This window comes from Corythoichthys intestinalis, chromosome 4, assembly GCF_030265065.1.
Source record: "Corythoichthys intestinalis isolate RoL2023-P3 chromosome 4, ASM3026506v1, whole genome shotgun sequence".
Taxonomy (NCBI): domain Eukaryota; kingdom Metazoa; phylum Chordata; class Actinopteri; order Syngnathiformes; family Syngnathidae; genus Corythoichthys; species Corythoichthys intestinalis.
In genome coordinates, this window is record NC_080398.1 from 8482620 (window position 1) to 8497038 (window position 14419).

The window sequence follows — 14419 nt, forward strand, 5'->3', positions numbered from 1 at the left end:
TTTGACACAAAGAAAAGTAGTTTGTGTGCAGCTTATATAATAGAGTTGATTTATTTTCCCCTCAAAATAACTCAAAAATTAGCCATTAATGTCCAAACCCCTGGCAACAAAAGTGAGCACACCCCTTAGAAACTACATACATCCCTAAAGATCCAAATTGAGTACTGCTTGTCAGTACTCATGCGAGGGGTGTACTCACTTTTGTGATACACTTTATTTCCATTGTGATCATTCAATGTACCTCATTTATTGGGAGAAAGCAGCGAACAGGAAGAGGTTATGTGGGAACAGAAGAAAAGAAGGAGAAGAAGCACAAACAACAACAAGAAATACATTGAACGCCAATACTTACTAACTATGACTATGTTGGTGCTATCGTTAGCTAGTTGTGTTTCCGGTTGACACCATGTTGGGGGCCTGATAACCAAGGAATGGGGGGGGAATGGGGGGTCTGAGAGATAAGTGATTGGGAGGGGTGGAGTGTGCCCAAATCAGCCATGTGGTCTAGAACCCAGTATTTGTGTGAATCTCTTGTGAGTGTGAGTATTTTGGCATCCTATAGACCCTACTCACATGACGTCACAACCACGCCTCCGCGCCATGTTGTCCGTCTACTCGTCGGATTTTAGCATTACCGCTACGTAAATTCCTCCTATTATGGCGTGTTTTTCTGCTCGTTAACATTAATAATCAAAATGGTGAAGGCGTGTGTGGCGGTTGGTTGCAATAACAGAGAAGATAGACGGAGAGACTTGAAGTTCTACCGTATTCTGAGAGACCTGGAGAGGAGAGCGAGATGGACTGCTGCAATTCGACGAGAAAACTGGGCTCCAAACGATTACCACAGACTATGTAGTAGTCATTTTATATCTGGTAAGATGCATTTAATATATATTTAGACGGTTTTGGGCTGACAACCACAATTAAGATCATTGCGAGGCTAATCGCCGACAACATACAGTTTCAAATTCAAGATGCCTATTTCTTCCACCATCATTACATTTTGAATAATATTTAGCTGGTACCAAGTGAAAGAAGCTGGCCTCGTCTACGGATCATCAGTTAAACAGGTGTGTCCAAACCTTTTGCAAACGGGGCCAGATTTGGTGTGGTAAAAATGCGGGGGGCTACCTTGGCTGATTTACGTAGAACAATATATTTAAACAAATTTTAGCAAGCCCTTCTGTGTGTCACATTTGCTTTATTATTGTTTTTTAATTCATAATTTCAACAGTCTCGTCTTTGTGGCGTTCTCTTTCGACACTCGGACTCTTGTGAAATACTGCTGCTGTGAAATTAAACTAGCTTCAAGTTGCTATAATTTCTCGCTGCGTATCTTCCCTGTAATGTCGTACATGTCAGCGTGTCTTGTTCGGTAATATTATCGCGTCACGTCGAACTGTTTGAAAACAGCGACTCTCTCTTTGCAAATGAGGCAGACAAAGTTGTTGCGTGTTTTATTGAAGAAATAGTCCAATATCCACCTATCCTTGAAGCGTCGGCCATCGCAGTCAACTTTTTTTTTTTTGGGGGGGGGGGATTGTCGTCATTTTAGAAATCTGCTGCTCTTAATGTTTTGCCAAGTTTCGTGAGAATAGGCCGAGTTTCTGTGGAAAAGATAGTTGTAGATATCAGGGTAGCAGATGTCAGGCAGAGAGGGCGAAGACAGCGGGTCGATAAATATCGATTTAGGCATCAAATATGGATCTGGCGAATGGATAGACTGAAGCTTTTCCACATAACGCCTTTTATGCAACGCATCCAATGAGTTTACAGCGTCTGAAAGCACTGGGGCTTCCATGAATTGCTCTATAAATTGAACGACTAATTGAAACCATTGAGAATAGGGCTAAACAGAGATGGACAATATGGCGGCCGGATACAGCGACACGTCATTCTGTGACGTCGGTGAGTAGGGTCTATTCTATGCTGTCTCATTGCCAGTGTTGTTAATAACGGCGTTACAATATAACGGCGTTACTAACGGCGTTATTTTTTTCAGTAGTGGGTAATCTAATTAATTACTTTTCTCATCTTGGCAACGCCTTTACTGTTACTGAGGACGGGAAGGCATGCGTTACTATGCGTTACTATATTGGTCGAAAAGTCTGAGGGAGACGGACTCACCGAGACGACAGAGCAGGAGTATGGAGGAGGCAAGAAAGTTGTGACGCCGAGCAAACGTGATGCTAGGTAGCTCCAATAATACATGTTGTAGCCGATAGCTAGTACAAACTACGCGCGCATGTTATGGTAGATATGGTAGACATGATAGATATCACATGTACTGTACATAGATATAACTAGATGCAAAATGACAGACATGGCACTAAATGAGTTAGTAGACAGCCGCCATCTTAAAGCAGTACTTTTTAGGACGGCTCTGTTTTAGAGAACCTTCCTAGCGAACCTAAGTAACTTTTTATCTAAAATACTTCTAAATCGGCAAAATCTTGACTTGAATCTATCTTTAAATGATGAAACAGTTTTAAAACGTTCATATGTCGAAAGTAGAGAGAAGGGAACTAATGCAATAATGGGAGCAATTTTAACAACTTTTAACAGCTGATTCAGGGTAAAGGGTAAATTAGGGTAAAGAATTGGGCTCGGGCCAATTGTACCAAAAACCTTCACAAAAAACTTCACATAGTGTGGCCAATGTTTTTTTTTTTTTTTTTTGGAGGAAAAAAAAAAAAAAAGTAATTATCACCAATTACTTTGCCAAGTAACTAATTACTCTTACATTCAGGTAATTGAGTTACTAACGCAATTACTTTTTGGGAGAAGTAATTTGTAACTATAATTAATTACTTTTTTTCAGTAAGATTAACAACACTGCTCATTGCTAATCCAGACATCGAGGTTTTCTAGTTGAGAGTGTCTAATTTCACCTAGTCATGTGTGAGCCCCATTTAACATGTGATAGTCCCGCAGATGAGTGGAGATGCTGTGAAAAAAAAGAAGCAAAAAGAAAAGGTGACGCTTACCATTGTAATGAAGATTTAAATGATAGCAAAATATAAGCATTGTGTGTGCATCCATAAACTGGGTCGACAATAGGGCCGTAGAATGTTGATCGTCCTCCTTCGTTCACCAGTCTTTATAAGTTAAGGTGACAATTCTTATTGTGGTAGCATCGCCAAAGAAATCGCCAGCTTACTCATGTTTCTAATCATTTATTCCATCAATTTGGTCAACACTGACACCAGCATCAAAACAGAGATTAAAATAGAACCGTGCTCTCTTTCTCACCGTCACGTCAGCCCCGTGGTACGCTCAGGTATAGCAAAAAAAGTCTGTCACATTAAAACCTGATTGGTTACATTATTACTGGTATTATTATTATTATTACTATTATTATAATTATTTTATTATTATTATTATTATGTTTTCCATTCATAATTTATTTGTTTTGCTCTTTGTACTTGCTATTTACAATAGTAACAGCAGTATTTATTAAGGATTTAGAGTAGGTTTTTGGGCTGTGGAACAAATTAACAGAATTATAATGCATTCTTATGGGAAAATCCTGCTCAACATACGACCATTTCGACTTACAAACAAGGTCCTGGAACAAATTAACTTCATATGTAGAGGTAACACTGTATTTGCAAAATGCTCACAATGATCAAATTGCTCTCCATAATTTCTTCATAAAACATCTAAGGGTGCTGAGGCTTTAGAAGATGGTGCTTATTTTCTCGATTGGTTTAAAATGGGCTAACCCCCCCCCCCCCCCCCCCCAAGTGTAATAAATTCAGGTTCAGGTAGAAAAATGAAATGAAAAAATGATCAGAACACAGGACTTAATGGAACTTACCTTCCCTTCTTCCCAAAAAAAGACACCTGTTCATACAAAATTAAATTTCATGCAAAATGAGGGAATATTTATGCAGTGATTTTTTTGTTGTTGTAGTCAATGAAGTTTGACTGTATAAGATTTTTTCTATTTACATGATTGTATTTTAATTATCGCTAAGGGATAAATTCTTTCCAAATTTGAGGCTGCCTGGAGTCCGGAATAGATTGTGACCGACAATTGAGTCTGAGACTATGACCAGAATCTCACTCGTGTAATCTTAGAGCTCCACCAAAGCTAAACTGTTTGACTATCTGTTTGTCTGTTAGGCTACATTCACAATAACATTCTCAGAGGCCACAGCAGCCCTGTTTGCCTGAAATGTAGTGTGCCATGGGACGAGCACCATCCCAACAAAACACCCCTCCATATTCTATTCTTGCAAACTTTTCTCACGGTCTCTCACTATATGGGCCATGGGTAGACAGGACTGTTGTCCTGGAGGCTTGAAGGCAGACTACAGATGCCAATTCTTTATGTTCCCTTATGGCTCAGCATGTTCCTGGCAGCTTTCAAGAATGTTTGTCACTCCAGATGAGCCTTCTCTGGCTCACTTCAAAAGTCGGTGTCAACTTTGTCCAGATCCACACCAAAATGGAATGGCATCATCTTTGGGCGTCCTTTGAAATACCTAGAGACATTCCCACACTGGTGCCTTGCATGAAAATGAAAGAAAAAAAAGATTTTCAAGTATCTGCAAATTGGTTTTGAGCATGAGCCACATGATGAGAAGTGAGATGCAGGGAATGCGTTCTGCTCCATCATTGTTTAAGTAGTCTGCTTCCTTCTTCCTGTCTCACAGTGCTGTTATTGCCTTGAGCTTTTGGGAGTATTGCACATTAGTCATATGGCTGTGTAATGCTTATTTCCCCCATGAATATGTGCACACAACAGGACTCATATCAGCACCCACATGCCATAAATAAAACCAACGTAACTCACACACACACATGCCGCCAGGCCTCGTACTGATGATGTTGTATTACCCAGGGAAGGACCAATAATGGACACTGTCTGTCAGCAATACATTGAGAGGAGATTTTGATAACAGGAAGAATGAGAGCGGGACAAAGTGAGCCAGGAGAGAATAAAAAATACTCCAATACTCCTAAAAGATGTAAAAGAGTGAGGAGAACAGAAGGTTTAAAATGGAAAGGGGAAAAAAGAGAGGCCAGGAAGGGAAATTGTGTGATGTCAGGAATAGAGTCCTCATTGATCCCAAGACAGAGACTATCATTCCGCTCGGCTGAGCAAGGCTCAGTGCTGCAAGCCATCAACCAACCAACAATGTAGGGACAGTTGGATGCTAGGGAGAAAAAATGTGCATGAATTTGTGCAGTGACATAGGGAACAACAGTGGAAAGAAAGCACACTCAAAAATAATCTTGCTACCTTAAAGATATGGCAAGCAAAAGACTCCTTTAAAAATAATACACTCTAAATTATTCAGAAATAAAGTAACATGTTATAGTGTTTCAAACATGTTAAAACCAGGAATGATTTAATTTGTTGTCTACATATGAGGTGAGATAGTAGGATTGTAGTTATATAATTGTAATCCGAGGAAAACCATTACTACAGTACAACGTGGCCTGCTACAAAAATGAGTTTGAAACCCCTGATTTAGTTGGATTTTTAGAAAATTAACTGTAATAGCGTACCACATGTAACACGTCACCTTTGCTCATTAATATTCATGACGTTAGCAACTGTTGCTAGGGGGGTCAAACTCGCGATTGTCCCTCATGCTAGATGAATGTAAATACTGTACAAACGAGATGTTTACTGAGCTAAACCTACCAATTCTGTTCGAAAATGATGTCCCCGGCGTCAAATTCACTGTTAAAGATGTGGAAGAACATACAAATGTTTAGTCAAAGAGATGGCTTGAGTGCGAAGGCTGAAAAAGACGGGAAAAAATGCCGACCTGATCCAGAGGTGCATTTTTTATCGATACCTTTTTCTTGTGTGCGTTGCCTTACGCCACTGATGATTACATTCTCCTGTTTCAACAAGCTACTCTTTACCACCTTATGCCCTGTCTTTCTGATATTTTATATCCTCTTGTTGTCTTATGTCTCTCTACGACCGTTCTTGGGGGTAATTTATATTGCTGTTTTTGCGTAGCGATCGCAAATGCTACCCGGTGACAGCCAACGAACACTTAATTTTTTCATTAACAACAAATCTTAATTTATTTATTTACACTTCCCCCATATTGACATTTTCTTTACAACAGAAAAGGTAAATCTGTTAAATATAGAGTCTACCTGTAGGCATGAACAGGCTTACTACACATAGACCAAGACCAGACATGGCTAATTTCTTTAAATATCCATATTTTAGAAAAATAGACCGACATGACTTTTGTGAAAAATAAATAATTAAAAAAAAAAAATTCAGGTCATTCATTGTCAGACAGAAGCAGCACGGCAAAACGCCAGGCTAAAAAAACAAGTAAAAATATCAAAATGGGTTACCTCTTCGTGGCAGGCAATGGATTGGGATTGTCATCTGTAGGACCATGGCCCCCCAAAAAATGTTTACTGCATATGAAGGTGAATTGCTTGCCCTAGCTGGCGTTAAACTGTTTTTTTTGGACGTCTGCACAAGTTGATCCATTGTTCACATTTTTTCACTCCGAGTTTTTGGTTTTGGGAAAGGTATAAAGAAAACATCCATCATAGTGCAGCAGTGTTTACTCGTCATGTTCTTTTTTGAAAGATTACCAGCAGAAGGCAAGCAGTACTTGCATAGGTTGTATGCGAGCGCGCTTCAATGTCGACCCCCTTCCGGTTTACGATGATGGTGACGTCATGCAGCCTTGAGGTCTAAAAATAGTATCCGTGCGGTACGCTATTAATTGAAAACAGATACCAACATTTTACATTCAAATGTTAATCTCTAAACTGACCTGATTCTACCTGATTCTATCTGGTTTTAGATTATCTACAGTAAGTACGTATTGCATCGTGTATGTATTGTGTAATGTACGTCTTGTATTGTAAAACAGCATACTTTAAAAAGCATGTAGCATGTATTTGTGAAATATAACACTAAAATGTGTTCCAATATGTCTATGACACCATGCAAGAGTTTCAATTGCTCTTCATATTATTTTTTTCAAAGTAGACTGTCATTCAATTCTTGGATTCATTCAGTAACATTGTTCCTTTTTATGTCTGTTAGAGGCATGTTATCATTTAAATTTTACGGATTTGTTTGTTTGTTTTACCTCCCAAAAAAAGCAATTCAAGTAAATACTCATAAAAATGCTTTGGAACAGACAATCTCTAAAAAATGATTGACCTCAACCCTCTCATCCAAACTGATTGTGTCGAAACAAACGGTGAGCCATATTTGTTTCAAGTTGTAGCTGTTTTACATTAAATGTCTTGATGGGGTTATTTTACAAATCTTTCATGCAATTTGCTGGATGCCTGTCCACATATGATAATGTTACAGGGTTTCTACAGGTACCAGCAAATATTATTTGATGCCTTTTAATGCCACTTTAAACTAATTTGTTTCCCATGCCCAACTGCAGATAGTTTCACACACACAAATTGTAAGTAGAGTTTTCCGATAATGACTTTTTGAAAGATATCTCGATATTGTCCAACTCCAAAAATCTGATACCGATATCAAACCTAAAGCAATATATGCGGTTGTGGACTTAACATATTATAGCTAATTGTACTGGGATTCCCCCTCTGGATACTTTAATAATGATAAATGTAACAACTTCAAGATTTTCCAACGAACATTCTGTGATAAATAAGATAACAACTTCAACTGAAGTTACGGAAAAAGTACTTCCCGTAATTTCCCGAAGCCGACCATTACGGTACGTGATGTCACCATTTTGTTTCGGTAATACTTCACTCTGATCGGCCAAATGATTCCGTCCGTGTTAAATTCTGCTTTTTTCATTCTTCATAAAGCACAGAATTTAGTTTCTTGAACTCATTTGAGTTGACGTTTATTCGGACCATAACAAACGTAACAACACAGACTTCCTGTGTGTGTCCGTCAACTATATCTGTCCCTCGGGAAACTCAAACCCAAATATACAATAGTTCCTATTGTTACTGTCGTGTCGACCGCGATGAGCTCTCCCGGATTTCCGACTTACGTTCTCACTTTCATTTTACCGTATCAATCCATGGAAGAAACATTATACATCATGATGAAACGAGCAAGTTATACAGCAGCCTTTAAAGGGGATGTAGCGCCCTGGGAAAATTTTGATATTCCATCATTTATCCATAAACGCATGCCTTTTGTATTCATATCATGCCACTTCGTGTAATTACACACAAGAAAATGAGAGAAATTTGGCTCGATTGTCAAGCTAAAACGACCGGCGCCCGAGATCTGGCAGATTGTGTGCGTGACGTCACGACAAGTGAAGAGAGTGCCACCGGCCACTAGGGGGGCAGGGCCTGTCTGCATCAATAGAATTCCTTCTAGTGTGGGGAGAATTAGGGGTGTTTTGAGCTGTTTATGCTGATGCATTGTGTTCGTCCTGCACATATTCCAGGTTCCCTCATGAAGAAACACCGCTCGTTGTCAATAAAAGAGAATTCAGAGTTGGCAGTGAGGGCTGTTTCTTCAACAAGCAAAAGGCTCAGTGCTTTAATACTGAATGGCGGCGATGATGGCAGACAATTTCGTTTCTAGTTTCAGCGACGAATCCGACGTAGAAGGACGTAACGAATGTTCATCTAATGGTGACGAGGAGAGTTGCAAAGCTTTAATCGGTGTTATAGGTGACCAATTTGAGCCCAAACGAACGCCAATGCAGCGTAATGAAACGGTCATTGAGGGGAGCAATGACACTGATGAAACATCGGCAGCAGATCGTGTGGGAAACACCAATGATTTGTTTAGCATTTCTTTTTGTGAAGCTGATACACCGTGACTGCAAAATAAAGGAATGCATAGAATAATTATAATTTATTGCGCTATCATAGCTTTTCGCTCTGCCAACAGACACAAATATGAACGGGATCAGAGGATTTGTTCTATATATTTTACGAACGATCATTTATACATGTGTCGAGTCCTGTATCCAAAGGCGTGACATTTTTTTTTATTAATTATAAAAGAGTACTCACTCTGGCCATTTCAAGCTTGGCTGCTCCCTTCTTTGCGTAGCTTTAGCCTCCTTTAGCAGTCATCGTCTCTCTCTTGATATCTCGGGACATTTAGGTGGCTGTGCATCTATGGTCGGCACCGCATCTCCTTTGAGCAGCAATCTTTTAGCAAAACCCGATTTCTCTTGTCCATAGTTCGAGAAGCTTTCAGTTGGAAAATGCGCACCACAGAAAAGCGTGCCGGAGGCTGTGTCTAGAAAATTAGCCCTCTTTGCACGGACGAACTTTACCCATTTTCTGTGTAGTCCAGCTTTTTTTTTTCGCGTTCAGGAACTCATGCATACTATATTCCGATAAATAACTATTTGTACACCACATAGCACAGCAGTTTTGAACCATTGTTGTGATGTTTTGGTCAAACAAACCCCAACGCTACTCTCTCGTCGTTAAAAAACAATGGCACCTAGCTCCGCCTCGACTTTCAATCACTTGTCGTGACGTCGCCGCCCCATTCGGCTGTTTCCGGAACACTTTCGGTAATGTTCGTCATTTTCGATCTATTTTCGATAATTGCTCATTAATGTGATTGATTTTTTTGTTAACTTTATCAATATTTGTTATCTTGGCGCATAATGGTTCTATTGATGTCTCACACCCCCTTTGCCGCAACATCCCCTTTAAAAGAAAAGTCACATCTGTTATGTTTTCTCCTAGATTCTGGTAAGTTGGAGAAGTTGTCAGATCATATTATTACCATAAATATTGTCTGTTTATGGTAATGTTTTGAACTACCAATGTGCTATGCTTGGGCTGTGTTTCACCTGTCAGTAAAATGACATTTCTGTATCTGTACACGAGTTGTTTTCTTGTATTCTTCTATTTATTGGTGCTAAAATTAGGGTGCGCGTTATAAACGGGTACAATAATTTCCCCTTGATTTTTCAAGTAAATTTGGTGTGTGCATTATACATGGGTGCGCCTTATATTCGGGAAATTACGGTATATTGCACAACTATGTATATTTTTTGTTAAAATCAAAATCGTGCAAATATTCATTTTTTGGAATCAAGTGCAAATGTAAGTGCAAAGTGTCAATACGGCACCATGACTGCAAATGGTCTGCTCACATAACAAATACCAAGCATCTTATTTTGGAGACATCTAATGGTCAAAAAGCATAACTGCTGTGCTAAACTGGGACCAGCCCTTGTACAAAGGCAGAAGGATTCTACATTCAGTTTGAAGGCAACATGCATATTGACCCAAAACTAATAAAGAAAAACCGATGTCGATATTATCCGATATCATTTTCAAATGTGTTTATTGGTCGATATTGTCGGGTAGTTGATAGCATCAGCTCTCTTTTCCCTAATGGTCAAATGACTTTTAATGCTTTTTAATGACCCGCATAGACCTTGTTTACTGAAAAATAGTCTAATTTTAAATAGTAATGAGCTTTTGATACTTTTGTTTTTTTTTACTATTCCCTTTCAAAAACACAATACTCTTATGTAAGTGTGGGATCCCATTAAGAAGTCATTATGTCTTGCTGCAGCGTGTGTGAATCAGTCATCGCAAGAATTGTTTGTTTTCCTGTTTGGCCGTTAAAAGCTTTTGATTGCAGGGTTGGGATTGTAACCCTGTTAACAGTAGGGAGGAGTACTTGCATATATTCAGAGGAAAGTGTGAAGTCATCAGTAGAGGGAGAAGACAGGAAGCACTTGTGTTTTCGGCGAAACATATAGAACTGCTTTACTGAGTAACGTGCATGTTTGTGAGTTTTCAGTTGAGTCCAAAATACATACAGTAGGTATCAAATTCCTTCCCTACGTGAACTATATGCTGTCATTGCAGGCAGCCTTGGGGCCGACACGGAAGAGCGCTTGGTGGAACATCTCCTGAATCCCGCCCATTATAACAAGCTGATCCGTCCCGCCACCAATGGCTCTGAGCTGGTGACTGTGCAGCTCATGGTGTCGTTGGCTCAGCTCATCAGCGTGGTAAGCTCGTGCCTTTCAGTAAACACATGCAGGAAAGTTTGCTGTCGAGCAGTTTTACCTTGATGACACATTTCAACGGACTTTCATAGAAACAAATGGTTAAAACATTCTCGTCAACTACCATATTTTTCACTCGATAAGTCCCACCAGACCCAAAAAATTCAGTTAAGAGGAAGAAAAAACATACAAGCCATAGTGAAGCACGAGTTGTATTTTTGCGAAACGAGGCGCTGGGCCACTCCGTAGGGGAACTATTGTCAAAAACTTAAAATTCAAATATTTTCAAAACCAAAGCCGCTAGAGACCTAAAACCAAAACAAGGACCTCCCTTAGGCATATATGAGTCTCCATGTGCAGCGGCACCAAAAAAAGTTGTTCCCTAATAAAATCCTCATAAATTATTTTTTTGTATAACAAAACTTAAGATGGCTATAAGACTCTCAGATTTTATGCTAGAAGCACAAAAATCTCCAAATGGAGAGATAATCACCTATATTTTCAGGATCAATGGCAATATTTAACATATAAGAATTTTTTTTCGTGCAATTTTCACATGCGTTTTCGACAGCTAATAAATCAGTCAATTTTCACATCAGAAACTTAGTACTTGAGGAAAGCATGCAGAATAATCTTAATTTTACTCAACAAAAGCCAATTTCGCATTGTTCTATATACAATCACAACTTATTTTGGTTGAATTCCAATGTCAGTATTGCCTCAACATTTATTGCCGGCTATTGGGCCCTCGTCGTTTTTAGATTGAAATGTTAAATAAAATAAAACACGTTAAAATCGATTTTTTTTTTGTATGGACGCAGACATTTCTAAATAACTAGTTTTTTGCCCCAAAAAACGGACAGTTGGCCGAGAATTAACTGATTATTTGAATGTGAAGTTACGCTATTGTGTATGGATACAAAATCCAAAATGACAGCCATCACAAAAGAAAGAGCTTTTTATGTTGACAATTCTTGTAAATAAATGCGTAAATCCCAGAATTTCTATAGATATGAATGTAAAACAGTCTAGATTCTTGGTTAAAAGCAAAAAATGGGCAGTTATCATTCATTTTACGCAAATATTTCAATCTAAAGTTATGCTAATTTTTTCCATTCATTTAATGTTTTTTCACAACGTTCAAAGTGCATGCATGTTGCTATTTTCTATAATACCGTGGTATGAAAAAGTATCTGAACCTTTTGGAATTTCTCACATTTTTGCATAAAATCACCGTCAAATGTGATCTGATCTTTGTCAAAATCAAACAGAAGTAAAAACAATGTCTGCTTCAACTAAAACCACCCAAACATTTATATGTTTTCATATTTTAATGAGGATAGTATGCAAACAATGACAGAAGGGGAAAAATAAGTAAGTGAACCATCACATTTAATAATTACATTTTTTACCTCTCTGAGTATTCTGCGCTAAACTGTTGTCATCATCTTTGGTGGACGGCCACTCCTTGAGAGAGAAGCAACAGTGCCAAACTCCCTCCATTTGTAGACAATTTCTCTGACTGTCGATTGATGAACATCCAGACTTTTAGAGATTGTTTTGTATCCTTTCCCAGCTTTATACAAATCAACAATACTTGATCGCAGGTCTTCCTTCAAACAGCTCTTTTAACCGAGCCATGATGCCCAACAGACAATGTCATTCCAATGTCATTTCTTACCATTTTATAGTGGGCAGGGCACCTTCTAACCACTCATCAGTAATTGGGCACACACCTGACTTAAAATGTTTGGTAAAAATGTGTTTCAATTGCTCTTTAAGTCTCCTTAGGCAGAGGGTTCACTTACTTATCCCCCCCCCCCCCCCCCCCCGTCATTGTTTGCATGCCATCCTCATTAAAATATAAAAACCTATAGATGTTCAGGTGGTTTTAGTTGAAGCAGACACTGTATTTTCATCTGTGTGATTTTGACATAGATCAGCTCACATTTGATGGTGTTTTCATGCAGAAATGTGAGGATTTGGAAAAGGTTCAGATACTTTTTCATACAATTGTTATTACAGTACCTTGAATCCTCAGCCAATCACTCTTGTGACACTCATGTCTGCTTGTTGCACTAAAACATTTGGCATAAACCCACCTAAATCCAGCGTTACAATGCAGCGTGTGTTTGAGTTTATCGCAGTCTATGGTTTCGTCTCGTTTTGTTTAGACTTGTTCTAATTTCAATACTCTTTGCTGTAATTGACCGTTAGCTGAGTGGGTGTTGCAGTGGGAAGCTCATTGGAGTTGACAATGCTTGAGGTGACTTCGCAATCATTGAAAATCCCTTTTTCAATGACACTAAGCTTTATAATTTCACAATTATACAAAAATAAATCCCTCACTTCCGCTTCGGATTTCGCTAAGACTTCCTGGTTCCAAAATGTTTTCGTATTCCCTTTCGTATTTCTATATACGTTCACTTGGCACCAACACACTCACATTAATTGTGATCATTTTGATACGCGAGTTAGAGCTTATTGTTGCTTTTGTGCCAAAGACCCAAAATCGACTACCTATCTAGTGCATTAGAGTGACATAAAATGGTCTAATTATTTCATCACAAGTACATTAGGAAAGCATTAATGCACTAACACTGACTGCTACTATACGGCGCTTCAATTGATTTTCCCCACCACAAAAAGTGATTTGCGGTCAGCTCTTCAAGGGAGAGCTGAAAATGAGGCGGTCTAATGATGGAAATCCCAGGAAATGTCATGTCATTGTGCTAATTAGCTGGGCTAAAATCCTTATCTTTTCCTCACACTTTTATTGAATTCAGAGCGAATTAAGTTCAAATGCGCTGATTTAATAAAACCATCTATCTTTGTGCATTTAGGGAGCTTTGCCCTTAGGATTATAAAATAAGGAATTAGAGTGATATATTTTAGTCAGTTAAAACTGTGAGCAGTGATGAACGAGTCATTGAATCCACGCCCACATGATGAAATATGATCATCTGCACAGTCATTGTAAATGGCAATGTGGGAAATACTCATCCACTTCAGTAAACTCCATCTTTTTAATGTACCATTTATTAATTTCAAAACCAGGTACTGGTACAGAGCGAGTCATCTAACATGCACCCATGCCATGCAAACATCAGATGATTTAGACTTGAAGAGTGGAGCTTATTGAGTTTGAATGAAATCCTCAGTAGGGTTTCAGACAAGCAAATTCAGCCAAAATGAAAGCGGAATACAAGAGGGCCTTTGCACTACCGTAATTTTTGGACTCTCGGCCGCTACTTTTTTCCCACGTTTTGAATCCTGCGACTTATAGTCCAGTGCAGCTTTTTTGTTGATTTATTTGGGTTAAAACTTTATTTGACTGCGGCATAATAAGACTGTCATAATTTAGACTAGGGATGGGAATCGAAATCCGATTCCAATTCCGAACCGGTTCCTAGTGTTTCGAGGCCACGACATCACAATGAAAAAGCCTTAACAATCCCTTTAAC

The 14419-nt window shown here is 38.8% G+C and overlaps 1 protein-coding gene across 1 annotated transcript in view; it reads left to right on the plus strand.

Moving 5' to 3' along the window:
• Positions 1–14419, plus strand: part of chrnb2 (cholinergic receptor, nicotinic, beta 2) — a 58321-nt gene that overhangs the window by 16428 nt on the left and 27474 nt on the right. The window contains exon 2 of the mRNA XM_057833797.1: positions 10813–10958. Within this exon, the coding sequence (XP_057689780.1) occupies positions 10813–10958 (146 nt within the window). The remainder of the gene's footprint in view (positions 1–10812; positions 10959–14419) is intronic.